The sequence below is a fragment of the Paramisgurnus dabryanus genome, chromosome 1 (genome assembly GCF_030506205.2).
Source record: "Paramisgurnus dabryanus chromosome 1, PD_genome_1.1, whole genome shotgun sequence".
Classification (NCBI taxonomy): Eukaryota; Metazoa; Chordata; class Actinopteri; order Cypriniformes; family Cobitidae; genus Paramisgurnus; species Paramisgurnus dabryanus.
In genome coordinates, this window is record NC_133337.1 from 37089156 (window position 1) to 37107298 (window position 18143).

General features: G+C 36.2%; 1 protein-coding gene across 1 annotated transcript; it reads left to right on the forward strand.

The window, feature by feature from the left end:
- The first annotated feature begins 61 nt into the window (after positions 1–61).
- Positions 62–17751, forward strand: LOC135749876 (hemicentin-1-like). Its single transcript, XM_073813829.1, has 12 exons — positions 62–260; positions 1611–1874; positions 7535–7804; positions 8825–9091; positions 10475–10741; positions 12415–12681; positions 13197–13463; positions 14932–15198; positions 15391–15702; positions 15956–16043; positions 16171–16243; positions 16355–17751. The coding sequence occupies exons 1-12, from the start codon at positions 62–64 to the stop codon at positions 16517–16519; spliced, it is 2706 nt and encodes a 901-aa protein (XP_073669930.1). The 3' UTR covers positions 16520–17751.
- The last annotated feature ends 392 nt before the right edge of the window (positions 17752–18143 follow it).

An 18143-nucleotide genomic window follows, 5' to 3' on the forward strand; every position in this document is an offset into this window, starting at 1 on the left:
TTATAACATATCAATATTAGTGACTCCATCCAGTACTGTTTTAGAGGGCAATCCAGTGAGTATGAACTGCACCAGTAATGGATATTCAGCAGTGCTTAACTACACCTGGTACAAAGACAGTGGAGGACAGCTTCAACTTCTTCAGACTGGACATAATCTCACCATCAACGTAACTACTGCTGCACAAAGAGGCCGGTACTACTGTGTGGCTCAAAACAAATTTGGACCACAAAATTCATCGATTTTACTGGATGTTCTGTGTGAGTATAGCTCCACATTTTCTAATGCACATTCCCCACATGCCATGAAATGTTTTAATTCTGCACTCTCAAAGGATTGGTACAAACAACATTTGACAACTGTCAACAGATGACAGTGAAACGAAAACCAGGCCTACTAAAAACTACTAATTTAAACATCCATGTCGACTTTTCAGAACCGAATAGCTTCTCAGTTGTGATTGTAGCGTACAGGTGGTCAGTTAGAATAAATAAAGTGCGGATACGCTGCTCTGTCAAAGGATGTCGGGAGTGGGCTATTGTCAGACCACCCACTCCCATCCAAAGTCCACCAGAGTTCAGATCACTGATCTATATAAATGACTTGATTGTGCATATAATGTTTAACGTAACAGCGAGAAGAGAAGCCACCGCAGAGTTCGAGCAGCCATCTTGGTATGCTCAACCAGCAGAGGGCGTCATTTACTTACACTCAAAATCATGATCCAAATTCACCCGGTTTACAACGTATTAGTCAAGAATAAATTTTAGGATATGTCTATGTTAATTAAGTGTTATTTCTGATGTTATTTGCAATGTTCATGTTTTAATCGGGCAGGATAAGGGATTTATATAAAACGTTAATTGTGTCTGCTGCATTCTGTTAATGATAAAGTTTTATGACATTAAGTGCAAACACTGTCAATGCTATTTCTCCGAATAAGTTGTAAAGTACAGAAGATTTGTATTCTATGTCTTTTTATAAGTATAGTGGCATCAAATTTGGGTGTTTTTATTATATTACTGAATCAAATGTTAGTTTAACCATGGTTTAAAACGTTGTCTTTACTGTTTCAAAATACATTCCATTAACATTGTTAACGCATTTTACTCTACGAACAAACACAATACTGTATAACATAACATAATTGCAAAACCAGCAAATTATTGCATGCATATACAGTACTTAAAGCATGACTATTTATTTAGATTTAAGCATGAACACGTTTGTGATTAATAATAGATATGCTGCGTTCTGTCCACTGATCTGATCCTGTAATGAAGTTGAATGTAAACTCACTGTTTAAAAAGTAAAAATGTACAACTTTAAAAAATAATTGTATACATGCTTAAGACGTTTGCATTGCAATAATGTACAGAGAGACTTTTGATATAAAAATAGAGACTGGTAAAGTACTGTTTTATCATTAAAATCTGATAACGTCCTATTAATATAATAGAATGTTTGGGCAAACCAATATGGCGGCGCGGTGGCTTCACAGTTGTGACGTCATGAGCAATCCAGCCATTTATAGATCTGCGGTTCAAATCGCTAGCCTCTTTTATTTAATTAAAGCTATTGTTTAATTTATCTTTTTCTTTTTTTGTTAGTTTCCCCTAAAAACACATCAATATCAGCGATTCCATCCAGTACTGTGTTAGAGGGCAATCCAGTGACTCTGAACTGCAGTAGTGTGGCAAATCCACCAAACAACTACACCTTGTACAGAGACAATGGGGGACAGCTTCAACTGCTTCAGATTGGATATAATTTCTCCTACAGCGTAACTTATCGCACACAGAGTGGACGGTACTACTGTGTAGCTCAAAACAAGTATGGACAACAAAACTCATCAGTTTTACTGGATATTCAGTGTGAGTACAAAGACAGCCCAGTACATCTTATTGAACATCCCAGAAAAATGTATGACGATTTTAATCGCAATACACGGCCATGTAAACACTTTTACACGCATCTATACTGTACTAACTGAAGTGCGCATGTGTCTATGACACGCACCTTACATATGAATTTGTAGTTAACTTGACATTAGTGTTGTTTTTGGCAGCCTGTTTTCATTTTAGTTTTAGTCTAGTCTTTGTGTCAAGCTGTCATTTTAGTTTTTATTAGTTTTAGTCACGTCATACTCTTTTTAGTGTAATCAAGTTTTAGTCGACTAAAATTCTTGCCATTTTAGTCTTATTTTAGTCAGACTTATCCATTACTATTTTAGTCTAGTTTTAGTCGAAGAAAACTGATGACATTTTAGTCTAGTTTTAGTCAGTGAAATTGTATTTAGTCTCTTTTTAGTAATGCAATTCTATTTAACCCATATAGTATAATGACCTAATAGTATTATAGACAAAACAATATTTTCTTTTAGCCAAACCCATTTCAAACAAAAGTTATATTATTGTTACCTTATAGACCCAAGAATACATCCATTCCAGACATGGAAGATGCTCCTATATACACGCACACACACACACACACACACACACACACACACACACACACACACACACACACACACACACACACACACACACACACACACACACACACACACACACACACACACACACACACACACACACACACACACACACACACACAAGTTCAAATGGGTCACACACAACTATAGTATGTGTGAGAATAGAAATATGCTATTGTTAACATTTATAATTGTATTTTGACAGCAGCACAATCTACAATCATACATATGTAATTATATATTATTACAGTTTATATTTCTGCATCTGTACGTTACCACCAGTGTACCTAATGGACTTTGGCTTAATCTAATATGACAAAGCTGATCTTAAATGTCAGTATAAATCCAAGCAATTTTGGAGAATTAAAAGTCAGCTTTAAGAAAACATCAGATGTCTATTAAGAAAAGCAAAGTTGGTATGTATGGTTATGTTTTCAACAGTACAGGTGTTTGATTGATTTACAGTTTTTTTCGATTGCTAAACGCCAGTGGGCACAACTGGAGTCACATGTGCAAAACTCTAACTACAGTCTGCACAGCAGCAGTTCATGTGGACCAAACTCTAGTTCGTTTTTCATTGCTTGAACACAGTTTTCAAAACTTTACACACTTATTCCATGACTTTAATCACAACCTGCACAACACTGTGGATTTACAGCACTTTGTTCAAATGCTAACACACTGCTGTCAAAACTGTGAATCACACATTCAAAACACAATTGATTTCAGCATTGTGCCTTTCAAACACTGCTGATTGCAATTTCATATAAATATAAATTCCAATTTCATATATATATTTCATTTATATATAATATTACCTTTCATGTACTTTAAGTTTCTACCTTTTTTCTCATTACTGTAATTCCGTAAATTACTACAGACAACTGAAGCAAACTGCTAATTTTCATTTACCCTAAAAAATTATGATGTTCTAAAAAAAATATTGTGATAAATCAATAAATAAATCATTCTTTAAAGAAAACATTACTTGGTGTGACATCACTGAAATTGTTAAAACTGTAAAGATATAAAGTTAGTATTTTGTGTATTGGTGTTTGATGTTAGTGTTTTTCCTCTCAGTGTGTTGTGAGTGACAGTGTGTGTTATCTCAGTGAGGGTTGTGTTTAGTGTTTGGCTGCACGGAGCTGTTTTGAGCCATATGTTAAGAGTTGTGCTCAGGTGACTTTTGGTAGTGCAGACTGTAGTTAGAGTTTTGCACATGTAGCTCCAGTTGTGCCCACTGGCGTTTAGCAATCGAAAAAAACTGTAATACTCAAGTATTCAGCGAAGTATGTTTTGTTTATTTAAATAATAAATAAGTGTAGTTATTAAGCATATACAAAACAACGAATGTCTTTAGCATAGATATATTTACAATGTTTCAAAACGCAACGCAGCACAACGTCATTTAAACAACTGTTACATGATATAAATTTGTACATTGTTATACTGGTGGTGTCAGCAATCAAAGCTATAGATTTTAACAGGCTTGTTGAACTGACCTGAAAGTGATGCAAGGGATTTATTTTGGACTTTTCTTTTACATTTGGAGCCAGAATGCTGCATCTTCCCGGTTGGAATCGCCGCGCGGCTACAGCTTTTCTCATGTAGTGGAAGCGTTTTGTGCAGCATTTAGTGGAAATGTGTTTATCTTCAACAGCGACTGCCATGAAGAGTCGTGTCCGTAAAAGGGAGAGGATCTTAAGCCGCCTTTCCACTGCACACGACATACGGAAACGACAGTCGGAGTTCTCCCCCTAGTGGCAGTCTCCCCCTAGTGGCAGCTTATTCCAGCGCAAGAGGCTTCATTCTAATATTTTTACCATGGTTGAATAAATAAATGAATGCAAATGAATGAAACAATAAACAGCTATGCATATATGACAAAGATTGCCAATATTTTTTTGAGAGAACATATAAATACAAGATTAAAATAGTTACATACACAAATTAAATTAATAATGTATTTATTATCAGTAATCAATAGTGTTTTTTAAGGATTCAAGTGTAACTAATAAAGTTAAACCAAAAGGATTAATCATTTTCACCTCACACACAGTTTGTGATTGCAATACAATGAAAAACATAACATTATGGTCGGCATATCGCATGCGGTTTAGTCGGACAAGTTCAAATTTTTTAACGCATCCAACCGTCAAAGCGGATCCGATATTTACGCATCCGCAGATGGTCGGCACCTCAGGCATCCGCTTTGCGACTCTCCATAGGAAATGAATGACTTCCGGCTTATCGGCCGTCTTTGTCGTGTGCAGTGGAAAGGCGGCTTCAGGTGCACGAGCAAGGCTTGTGGACCAACTCCGCTTCACCTCTGTAACCGCCCCCGTTTCTCCGCTTTCCGCATGTCTCGCGGTTGCCGCGTACACTGTTTGAAATGCCCATTAACGTGCAAATGGAGGCGTATGATATCAAAGCATCGCGAGAGCAGACTGCTCCGCATGCTTTCTACTCACTCTCGCGGTACTTTCATGTTTTGATTGATCTACGCAGCACCAACAACACACGTGATCACCTGCAGTCAGGTGGTGGGGGCGCGGAGATGCTGAGATGGGTAAAAGACGAAATAACGTTATAACATTTCGTCTCGTCTCGTTTTGGTCAACGAAAATGAAGAGACATTTTAGGTTAGTTTTTATTTTGTAAACCACTTTTAGTCTCGTTTTTATTCGTCAACAATATTGCATTATACATTTTATTATAGTCATCGTCACATGACCAGCATTTTCGTTACGTCTCGTCTCGTTTTCGTCACGTGAAAAAGGTTCGTTGACGACTATATTTCGTCATACTTTTCCTTGACGAAAGCAACACTACTTGACATAAGAAAGTTTCCCTGAACTCTGTCAACACGACTGCAGTCTTCCTTTATCCAGAAACAGTGCATGGAGTCATGTAAACACCTTTCTGTGATTAAGTCCTTACTCTAGTCCTTACATTATTGGTGTACATATAAATGTAGTCAATGTTAGCATCCGTTAATTTTAAGAGTTGTAATGCTGATTTGTTTGGGCATTAGTTAAAGCTGCAAAAGAGGATGTTTGTTTTATACATTTTTGCAATATTACTTGAAACTGTCTTTACTAAATGATAAAAGACTATTTATTAGCTGCACTGAAAGTAATATTATTAATATACGTCATCTGTGCACAAGATAGGGCCTTAAAAACATCAGCCAATTGCTCATGCGGTCATCGCATAAGCGATTGGCCCCCTGGCTTGTCAATCACTGCCATTACGATCCTTGTGAGAGACGTGCGTGCTCCAATAACTAAACACAGGCTACGCATGCGCATAGCGCATGAAACTCCGTCTTAAGTTTCGTTTTGTTTTCATTTTCGATCCTGCTTTCCTCCTCGAATTTGCACCACGGTAGAGAAGAAACTCGAAGGAGGACGCAAAAGAAAGACTTTTGTAAGCCGCTGGGAATAGGAGAAAATTGTCAAAAGAACGTAATGTAAACACAGTCGTTTGTGGAGAAACATTTCAACGCTGGAGAGCAATGAAGGAACAGAGAGGTGTCAAGACAGACGCGCAGTTCGCAAAATTCTTCCCGACAGGTAACAGTGATTATTCTTTCTTTGGGGAATAATTATTGTTGTACTGTTATTCAAGTATATTGACGTTGTTCTTGTCCTGTAGTTGTAAGGCAGTGACCAGTCTGCTACATGCTAGTTGAAATGGGAGTAGCGTAGACTGATCTAACGTTTTAACATCATATTTGTTTATTATCATCATTTCACATAATGAATCCACTGACGCGAGTCACGCGACACAGCATATGCAGGTGTTAAACAAACACTCGTGTTCAAATATTCGTGCACGAGTTTTGGAAGGCGTTCCCTAGAAATGAACTGTGAAGGAGGGAGGCTGTTCTTACGCATGCGCTCATTTAAAAAACTCAGTAACCGTTTTTGGATTCTCAGTCGGCGGAACCATCCTCTTTTGCGCCTTTAACTGTTGACATACATATAACTGGCAGAGGAAGAATACAGACTGAGGGCTCTATCTTACACCCGGTGCAATGCAGCGCAAGGCGCGACGCAAGTGTCTTTTGCTAGTTTTCACCCTGCGCAATTATCATTTTCAGGTTTAGCGCCACGTTGTTTAAATATCAAATGCATTTGCACTCCCTTTTGCGCCCATGGGCGTTCTGGTCTGAAAACGAGGTGTGTTCAGGCGCATTGTTGGCCCATTGCTATTTTGAGGCAACTAAAATAGACTACGCCATTGACCAACAAAAACCTGGTCTAAAGTCTAAAGTCAATGGCGCAATATGTTTTTTGTTATTTAAAGAGCACATTAGTAATATGCGCCTATAAACGGGAGGACAACGCGGGTTTGCTTATCACAAACATAAATGCGCAGCAGCACAAAAACCCTTTTAAATATGAAAGATTAATGGTTTGAAAAGATTATTATTGAGTCTTGGACATAAATGAGGACTGATTATGAGACGTTAGAAGGCAAAAAGAGCTGCTTCACCTGCAGCCTGGTAAATAAATAAAAGCTTTGCTTTAAACAAATGCATCTGTTTTTAAATGTGTTTTTTAAATGCTACCTCACGGATTTATTGTATATGATGACTCTGTACCTGTGGATATGCTGAGATGAGAAACATTTTTAAGTAATGCTTAACAAAAAACTGACGCTGTCCAATTGTTGAAACGTGCAACTTCTTCCTCCGCTTAGTTTTTCAGTTTACAATGTCCATCATCTAAATAGGGATTAGACATAGTGCCAGCGCAACTGGCTTTTAAAGGGGATGAGAGCTGAGACTCTCATTAGTTTATTGCACGTTACGCCCAAAACACACCCATTTCTCATTAGGAAAATATGTACAACCCTTTTCAACCCTGCGCTCTTTGCACAAACCATTTTTCCCGTCGTTAAATAAATTAGCAAAAGTGGCATCGGACACGCCCATTTAGACCGTGCGTCATGCGTTTTAGACAATGCGCTTAGATCGTTAAAATAGGGCCCTGAGAGTCCTTCATAAATTAATCTTTTATCTTTCTTTCTCAGACCCCCCTAACAGCACATCAATATCAGTGACTCCATCCAGTACTATTTTAGAGGGCAATCCAGTGACACTGAACTGCAGCAGTAATGGAAATCCAGTGGTCAACTACACCTGGTACAGAGCGAATGGCGGAAGGCTTCAACAACTTACAATACAGACCGGATATTATCTCACCATCAGTAGAATTACTGCTGCACAAAGTGGCCTGTACTACTGTGTGGCTCAAAACAAATATGGACAACAAAATTCATCATATTTACTGGATGTTCAATGTGAGTATAGCTCCACATTTTCTAATGCACATTCCCCACATGCCACCAAGTGCAATTTTAATCCTGTACTCTCAGAAAAAAGATACAAAAGTTGTCATTGAGACGGTACCTTTATAAAAGGTCCTAATATGTACCATTTTGGTACAGATATGTATCTTTTAGGTACCAGTATGTACCCTGAATGTAGCAATGTGTACCTTTTACACATTATACACATTGTACCAATGTGTTCGTGCTGGGAAAAGATTAATCGCGATTAATCGCATACAAAATATAAGTGCATTTTTGCCTAATATATGTTTCTATACTGTGTGTAATTATTATGTATATTTAAACACATACATATATACATTTCAGAACATTTATATTATATCCATTTTTATTGTTAATATATAATATTGAATATATAAAAATATAAATAAATATATATACACATGTAAATGTTTCTTAAATACATACATGAATGTGTGTGTATTTATATATACATAATAATTACACACAGCGCACACTAATATATAAGGCAAAAATGCACTTTTATTTTGTATGTGATTAATCGGGATTAATCGCGATTAATCTTTCCCCAGCACTACTTATAATATAATATAATATAATATAATATAATATAATATAATATAATATATAGTGCTGGGAAAAGATTAATCGCGATTAATCGCATACAAAATAAAAGTGATTTTTAGCATAATATACAAGTGTGTGCTGTGTGTAATTATTATGTATATATAAATACACACACACACACACACATTCATGTATGTATTTAAGAAACATTTACTTGCGTATATATATTTATTTATATTTTTATACACTCTTAAATGTATATATATATATATATATATATATATATATATATATATATATATATATATATACATTTTTTGAAATGTATATATGTATGTGAGTGTGTTTAAATATATATAATAATTACACACAGCACACACACATATATTATGCAAAATTATTTATTATAATTATATAGAATTATTTTGTCTTGTTCATCAGTTGCCCCTAAAAGCACATCAATATTAGCGATTCCATCCAGCATCGTGTTAGAGGGCAATCCAGTGACTCTGAACTGCAGCAGTAATGGAAATCCAACAGTGCTCAACTACACCTGGTACAGAGACAATGGAGGACAGCTTCAACTGCTTCAGACTGGATATAATCTCATCATCAGCCAAACTAATCCTGCACATAGAGGCCGGTACTACTGTGTAGCTCAAAACAAATATGGACAACAAAATTCATCAGTTTTACTGGATGTTTTGTGTAAGTATAAAGACACCTCCATACATCCTATTGTAAATTTGGGACAAGAGTGTCCAAATAAAAATAACTTATTACTTGATTATTAGGTATTAAACTGTATTCTTGAATATGTACAATAAAAAGATGTGGGGCCCTATTTTAACGATCTAAGCGCATTGTCTAAACACACAGCGCAACGTCTAGATGGGCGTGTCCGAATGCACTTTTGCTAATTTAACGACGGGAAAAATGGTTTGTGCGCCGAGCGCATGGTCGAAAAGGGTAGGTCCTATTTTTTTAATGATTAATGGGAGTTTTTTGGCCGTAACGTGCAATAAACCAATGAGAGTCTCAGCTCTCATCCCCTTTAAAAGCCCGTTGCGCTGGCGCTATGTCTAATCCCTATTTAGATGACGGACTTTGTAAACTGAAAAACTAAGCGGAGGAAGAAGATCCCCAGTTTAAGAATAATTTGAAATAATTGTGTTGTTTTTCACTTGTATTGAAATTGTTATTTTTCGTTAAAACCTTTAAAACCCGTTTTCTTTTAGTCATGTAAGTAAAAAAGAAGGCTTTTAATTGCTGTAAATGTACGGCTATCCAATATCATCAAAAAATAATTTACAAGTATGTAAGAAAAGGTTTGTACTGTAAAAATACTTTGTTTGTAACAAACAGGAGATAAAGAATTTACAAACGGCCCTCCACAAGGTTCAGCACTTGGACAGCGTCAGTTTTTTTTAAGCATTACTTAAACATTTTTCTCATCTAACCATATCCACAGGTACAGAGTCATCCATAAATCCGTGAGGTAGCATTTTAAAAAAAACATTTAAAAATAGATGCATTTGTTTAAAGCAAAGCATTTATTTACTTACCAGGCTACAGGTGAAGCAGCTCTTTGCGCCTTCTAACGTCTCATAATTAGTCCTCATTTATGTCCAAGAGACTCAATAATAATCTTTTACATTCAATCCTTTAATCTTTCATATTTAAAAGCGTTTTTTGTGCGGCTGCGCATTCATGTATGTGTTAAGCAAGATACCAGAGACTATTTTTATATTGCTGAAAACACTTAGATTAGGGGCCTTTTAAGCAACTTCATATGAAAAGTTTTCTAAAATCATAAGAAACATTTAAGTCAAGTGACCCCAAACCTTTGACCGGTAATGTATACAGTAAAAACAAGTAAGCAATAATTGCCAGTGGGCCACTGAATTATTCGAAAATAATGCACACCCAAGGTGGTATGTGGGAGATGCCAACCTATTATGATTCTCAGCTGTGGCTGCACATGCATTGCTGATATGGAAATCAGTTTATTTATAGTTACTGTTGCAATAATATGTTGGGAATAAAGACTAGCTTGTTCTTCCTAAATCAATCTTTATCTTTTATTATTAGTTTCCCCTGAAAACACATCAATATCAGCGATTCCATCCAGCACTGTGTTAGAGGGCAATCCAGTGACTCTGAACTGCAGCAGTGATGCAAATCCAGCACTGATAAACTACACCTGGTACAAAGAGAATGGAGGACAGCTTCAACTGCTTCAGACTGGATATAATCTCATTATCAGCGTAACTAATCGCACACAAAGTGGGCAGTACTACTGTGTAGCTCAAAACATCCAAGGACAACAAAACACATCTATTTTGCTGGATATTCAATGTAAGTATGGACCAGTTCAACAGATGTAAACAACACTGGTCCAGAAGCACTTCCTGTTTCTGTTTTTTAACACTAGATAAACGTTGGGATAAAATAAACCAACAGAACATATAAACCTGAATTAACTGAAGTTAAACAAACATCTTAAAGATAATAATATATGTAAAATAAAAACATAACTCTCACAAACTGTAACAGGAAGTGTTTCTGGACCAGTGTTGTTTACATCATTTGAACTGGTCTATAAAGGCATCTCTCCTATTGACCATTCCAGATAAATAGCACAGCAGTGTCTGTATAAGGGCCACTTATTAAAGTTCACATAATACACAGTGTTTTTGCTAATCTTATATTAATCTTGAGTATATATAGAGTAGAGTACCTATGGACTATTGCATCTGTCATATCTCTGAAGAGTCTTTAGTTCGATCAGATTTATAAAAGACAGGTCAGCTCTACTGCTTCTTTCCCGGAAAAACTTGAGATATACCGTTGGCGGATAAACAAACTGTATCCATTGTTTTATAATGCTGGGTTCTTTGGGAAGCTGAACAAACTTACATTTCCCTCCCAAACAACAACACACTTGTTTGGTGACGTTGATTTCGAGTCAGACCTTGGTTGGCATGTGAGTGCCCTATTCCGGTTAAAGTGCCCATATATGGACTTCCACTCTATATCCTGCACTGAAATTGCTCATAAAATAATTTTACGTATGAATCTCTCATGTTTGAAAAAAAAAACTGAGTGAATCCAACTCTTGAACAGTGTTAATGAGTCATAATGCATAAAATAGCTTAAGGCCCAATCCCATTTCTCTGTCTTACCCCTTTTCTCTACCCCTTAGTTGTGCATGTGCACAACCTGATCTCACGAATTTCCGTGGCATAGTCATGGAATTTTTTGCTCATTTTTCCGTGGCATTCTCACGGATCTCCGCATATTTCCGTCGCCCTGCAACGGACTTTCTTTTCAGTGGCATTCTCACGGATTGGTTACTCAACTGTTTTGTCCTATTTTCTTACCATTGTCGCTTCGGTTTAGGGTTAGATTTACATAAAATGACATCCCTACCCAAACCCAACTCTAACCCCAACACCAGGCAACAATTGATTAAAGTTTAGAAAATATAAAAGAATACATCAGAAAAAATTGTATAAACCAATACTTAAAGTGACATACTAACGCAAACACCAAATCTAACCCTAAACCGAAGCGACAATGGTTTGAAAATAAGAAAAAGCAGTTGAGTAACCAATCCGTGAGAATGCCACGGAAAAGAAAGTCCGTGGCAGGGCCACAGAAATATGCGGAGATCCGTGAGAATGCCACGGAAAAATGAGCAAAAAATTCCGTCACTATCCCACGGAACTTTGTGAGATCATGTTGGCACCTGAGAGTAAGGCTCAATTTGGATAACCCCTACTCTCATGTGAACGTGCAAAACTAAGGGGTAGGGGTAAGACAGAGAAATGGGATTGGGCCTTAGACCCCCCCCCTAAAAAAGTAAGATGGTTCTGTAAAGTGGACAGAGATATTATTTAATGAATCTAAGTTCAGACCTATTCTGTGCTTTTTTTAGCAGCCTAATCTACATTTACATCATTCCAAGTCGTCCATTTCCAGAACATATATTATTATATATAAACGTTTTTCACACATTTTCTTCTCAGATCCCCCTAGCAACACATCAATATTAGCAATTCCATCCAGCACTGTGTTAGACGGAAATCCAGTGACCCTGATATGCAGCACTGATGCAAATCCACCACTGGTTAACTACACCTGGTATATAGACAATGAAGAAGACCTGGATGTGCTGCAGACTGGATATAATCTCACCTACAACGTAACTAATGTTGCACAAACTGGGGAGTACTACTGTGTAGCCGAAAACATATATGGTCAGGAAAATTCATCCGTTTTTCTGGATATTCAGTGTGAGTATAAGGGCGGTTATGTCTTTCTTATTACATGTTACCCTAATGCAACTGAAAACTAATGCATAAAAATACATTACTTACAGAAAACAACAAACAAAAATAGCCCAGTAGATTTTTTTGAGATTTAAGTTTCAGTCCAGTTGTTATCTTTATTGCATCTGTCTTTTTTTGGTTCATGCCGCTTTGAAAACTCTCGTATCACAACTGGCAATTGTCAGGCTTCCCTTACAACTCATATTTATTGCTGGATGTCAACCTATTATGACTTTCTGTTATTGCTGTTGTAATACTGATTTATTGGGGCATCAGTTTCTTACTCTCTGCACTCTTAGAAAAAAAAGGACACCTAAAATGTACATATATGTACCTAAATGGTACATATTAGAACCGTTTTAAAATGAACCGTCCCTTTTTTTCTGAGAGTGTATATACTGTTGATACTGTATCTGTCTAAGGGGGAAATTAAGACCAGCTAGTCCTTTATAAATCAATCTTTTATCCTTTCTTCTCAGACCCCCCTAGAAATACATCGATATCAGCGAATCCATCCAGTACTTTGTTAGAGGGCAATCCAGTGACTCTGAACTGTAACACTAATGCAAATCCACCAATAGTTAACTACACCTGGTACAGAGACAATGGAGGAAAGCTTCAACAACTTCAGACTGGATTTAATCTCAATATTAGCACAACTTATCCTGCACACAGAGGGTGGTATTACTGTGTAGCGCAAAACATATATGGCCAACAAAACTCATCGGTTTTTCTGGATATTCTGTGTGAGTATAAAAGCAGCCCTGTCCTTCCCATTGCATGTTACTTTTTTAGAACTGGAACATTGTTTTGAATACTTACATTTTTATTTATTTTTTAATGCATGTCACTGGTCTTATTGTGCATTCATGCATTGTAACATTTTTAATCAAAATTTCATAACTTGCTCCTCTGGCAATATGACTGACAAAGTTTTGTCACCGATATCTAAGAAATAAGACATTGAGATATCTTTTATAGAAGTGACAGTTAGCTGAAAGTAGTGATCTGCAGGGGACAGATTTTTCACCTCTGCAAAATAATACAGTATATGAACTTGTTCCGCTCCCGTCCATAACATTTAAAATGACTCCCAGTCCTGCATGCAAAATCATAAGAACAATTTTAGTATGTATTTTAAAATGATTTCCCACTTGTCCCCCTTTGAATAAAAGTATATAAACAAATAAACAGAATAAACAAAAATGTTTCAGATATTGGCTGCTGTGTCAATCAGGTACTGCGCTACAATTGTAAGACGCGTTAGATAAAATTTTTTTAAATTACATTTTTTTTTATGTATTTTAAAGAAACCCTGGCCAGGCGATCTTTTAGGCCTTAGGTGGGCACAAAAACAACATATTTTTGACTTGTCATAAAATATCAAGGAAGTTTGAACTTTTTAAAAACTGAAAGATCCAACTGCAGTGTCATGATCAGATATTTTGCCTTAGTGTGGCGGGCTACCTTCTGCCACATACCCCGGCGAGAAAGAGTTGAACATCGACCTTGCAAAGTTTATTTGTTGTTGCTGCTGTTGTGCAAGAGATAGACAACAATTTATTTGAAAACAGCGGTTCTGGCTAGATATGATGCCACATGTTGGGTTTAGGGTTAGGTTTGGGAATAAGATTAAAATGAAAAGACGCTCATTCGACAAGTTTTTATGAGAGTTTGGCCGTAGCTGTATCCCTTCTAGCCACAACCGTCTTCAGGATTTCTTAAAAAAGAACAAGCAGGTGTTTCTGATGGGGTTACCAGCTAAACTCTGCAGGACTACCCTACATTCAGAAACTATAATTCTTATAGGGTAGGTTTCCTGGACAGGGTTTATTCTAATCCCAGACTAAAATGCATGTTTGTGCTGCCTTAATTCAAAAACATCTTGCATCCACTAATCTTAACATATACCAGTGCCATTGTTTTGTCTCAAGATGCACACCAGAAATGTTTTTTTTCTAAAGTATGTTTGAAAAGCTGCTTACATCCTAGTATAATTTAAGGTGTAGTCCTAGATTAATTTAAACCCTGGCCGGGAAACTGGCCTATTAAGTTTGCAGCTGTTATTATCAAAGTCTATGGAAAAACACAAACCGTGTGTGTCGTTTTAAAACTGAAGCAGCAATTTGTAAATGCAATTTATTTTGTGTATAATGCAGCTAATAACTCCCTAACAACAGATATAAAAATGCTTTGTTGTTCTTTTCTCATTAGTTTCTCCTAAAAACACATCAATATCAGCGATTCCATCCAACATTGTGTTAGAGGCCAGTCCATTGTCTCTGATCTGCAGCACCAATGCAAATCCAGCAGTGATCACCTACACCTGGTACAAAGATAATGGAGGACAGCTTCAACAGCTTCAGACTGGATATAATCTCACCATCAGCGTAACTAATCGCACACAAAGTGGACGATACTTCTGTTTTGCTCAAAACAAGTATGGGCAACAAAACTCAGCAGTTTTACTGGATATACAGTGTGAGTATAACACAGCCCTCTACAATCCAAACACATGTCAAGCTATAGGTGACTAAAAATGTCTTTAATCAGCCAATTGTGATAATGATAAGTTTGGGAAATGGATAAGTTTAGATAAGTCCTACTAGCTCTACAGTACGTCACTTCTCTTTAAGCAACAATGACAACATTATGTTTCTCTCATACTTTTAGATGCCTCTGAGATTGCTCTCTCCGTCTGTGACACAACTACAGGAACTGTGTGTTATTGTGAGGTTCGTGGGAATCCCTTTCCCGAAGTGGACTGGTTTCTAACTGGACGTCCTGTCAGTAACTCTACAAACACATTAATTCGTGAGGTGCGACTAAGCAGCTCAGGCCTGAGGAGCTACATCACTTTATCTCAATCACTAACAGCCACAGACACTCTGCAGTGTCTCGGCACCAATGCTCGTGGCTCTGCCAGTACACAGTTTCAGCTTATTTCATCTCAGGGATCTACTGCTCCTTCATCTCAGGGATCTGGTAACCACTTAGTTTTGAATTAAACTCTTATGATATGATTTTACAACTTTTAGATGCACCATTTAAAGACTAATAATAATTACTAGTTAATAAGCATTCAATCTGGACTGTTCGTTTGTAATTTAGAGATATGATTTGTCAGGGTGTTTTTGTTTACAGAAAATATTATTTATAAATTAGATGATTTTTCTCCACATTTATTATTATTATTTGTGCTATTATTATGCTTATTATTATTATTAATTCTCTCCAGGTCTCAGTGGTACCTCTGTGACACTTGGACTTATTATTGGAGGTTTACTAATGCTGATCCTCTTGGCCATTTTATATGTCTGTAAAGGGTGAGCACATGACACAACTGACAAAGATCATGATCACAGACTTGCTTCATAGATAATTAACTTAAATGGGTCCTCTGATGAATGAAAAGTTTTTGAATTTAGGGTAACACAAAAACATGTTTTTCAGTAAAGCAAATTCAAAGACTGCAGAAGTTTCCTCAATATCAAGAGTAGAAGATGTTACTGGAATTAATCTGAGGGTGAGTTTCAACAAAAATAACTCAGTTTTATACTCTACAGTATATATCTTATACAGAAACACATAATATTTGCTATATATTTAAAATTCTACATTGTCGTTCATCCAGTAGGCTATTCCAGACATGGGAGCTGTTTATGCTAATACAGCTGTGATGTCATCTGCTGGAAACACGAATTACCCAGAATCCTCCCCATATTCTTCTTTTGACTTTACAAAGAACCAAAGACAGCACACAACTGAGACTTTTAAACCGCTGAATGAGCAAACAGTATAGAAAGAGAAATATAATTTAACATGTTACAGGGAAAGAAATGCCCAAGAAATGTTACTTGCTAACAAACTCAGGTAAAGTTTTTGACCTTTATGGTCATCAAATCAAATATTGTCAACCAAATTCCTAAGAAAACAGGTCACCTTCATATGTAGATATACACTATATCACAATTTAATTTCAGGTTAGTTGCTTAAAAAGTCTCAATTTTAATGTATTTAATATTTTGTCAAACCAATGCCAAAATAAAGAATTCCAAAACGAGGTAACTTCATAACTAAAAAATACAGCACAATAAAAACATGATAATATAATAATAAATAAGTTATATCGTTTTGGAACCAAACTCTTCAAATTTATTTGGACTTTTACTGAGCATTAAAGTAAATGTAAAATTAATTGGTTTTACACTCCGTCTTATATGTTTTATCAGGAAAAAGTTTTGTTTAAAACATTTAGGTAACATGTAGGTTAACAGTGTAAATTTCACAGATGCTGTCATTCTTGTTTTTTCTGATGTGTGGTTGATGTGATTCATAATACTGGCCATGTTAAAATAAAATAAACATTAAAATAAAAATATTCATTAGGCAGAAAAGCATTGTAGTGGTTTACACACCATAACAAATCTTTGATACAACAACACATTGTACCTTATTTTGACTGATTTTTATCTTTGATTCTTGTTTTTGTGATTTATTATTATTTGTTTAAATTATGATGAGAGTATGACAGTAAAAACAGCACTTTTTTACTTACATGACTGCATTGGGGAAACTGTGACTTCTCTCTTGTACAGGTAGAGGGCAGCATTGTAACAGCACTGTTATCTAGTCGTCAGGCGGTCATTTATGTGTTCAAAATGTATTTTTCGATGTGACCTTTGGTTAGGATTGTTTCAATGTAATGCTTTTATATTAGAATATCCTTAAAATCATAATCAGCTGTAATAACATTTAACAGGAAACAGGTGGTGAGCAAGTCGAGTTAACTGCCGCTGTAGCAGTAGGCTACCTGGTGCCAGACATTTAACATAGAGAAATGCCTTATAACTTTAACACAATCTACGATCTTTCAAATAATAAATGTATTGACAGACATTAAAACAAACAACTAACATGAGATTATTGTCTTACCACTGCAGTTAGGGCTCCAGGGCTGGTCCTTGCATCTTCCATGATTCTGAATAAAGTTACTAAACAAAACAATTTACTAGAGAAAGGTTCTGACAAATGTCAATTGCAGGAGTTTTCAGAATTATTTTTTGAATGAACTGATTATAGATCAGTTTGAATGAATGATTCAATGACTCATTAATAAAGATTTAATTTCTTCCTTATTGGGTGAAATAGTTTTTTTTTTTTAAGAATTTTGTCCATACGTTATCTCTGACGACATGTTTGTCCTGTGGCAGGCAGCTACTGTCCATAACATCTTTGTGCGTTTCAAAATTGAGGGGTGAGCTGTGGACTGAGATGTTGATTGCAATTCGCAATCTCACCGCTAGATGCCGCTAAAGTCAATGACAAATGCAATAGGTCACCACCCACTGGTGGAACAATGCAATTGATAAAATCTTTATTTGATTAAATATTTAAATTGCAAAAGTTGATCAACTCTGATTTTG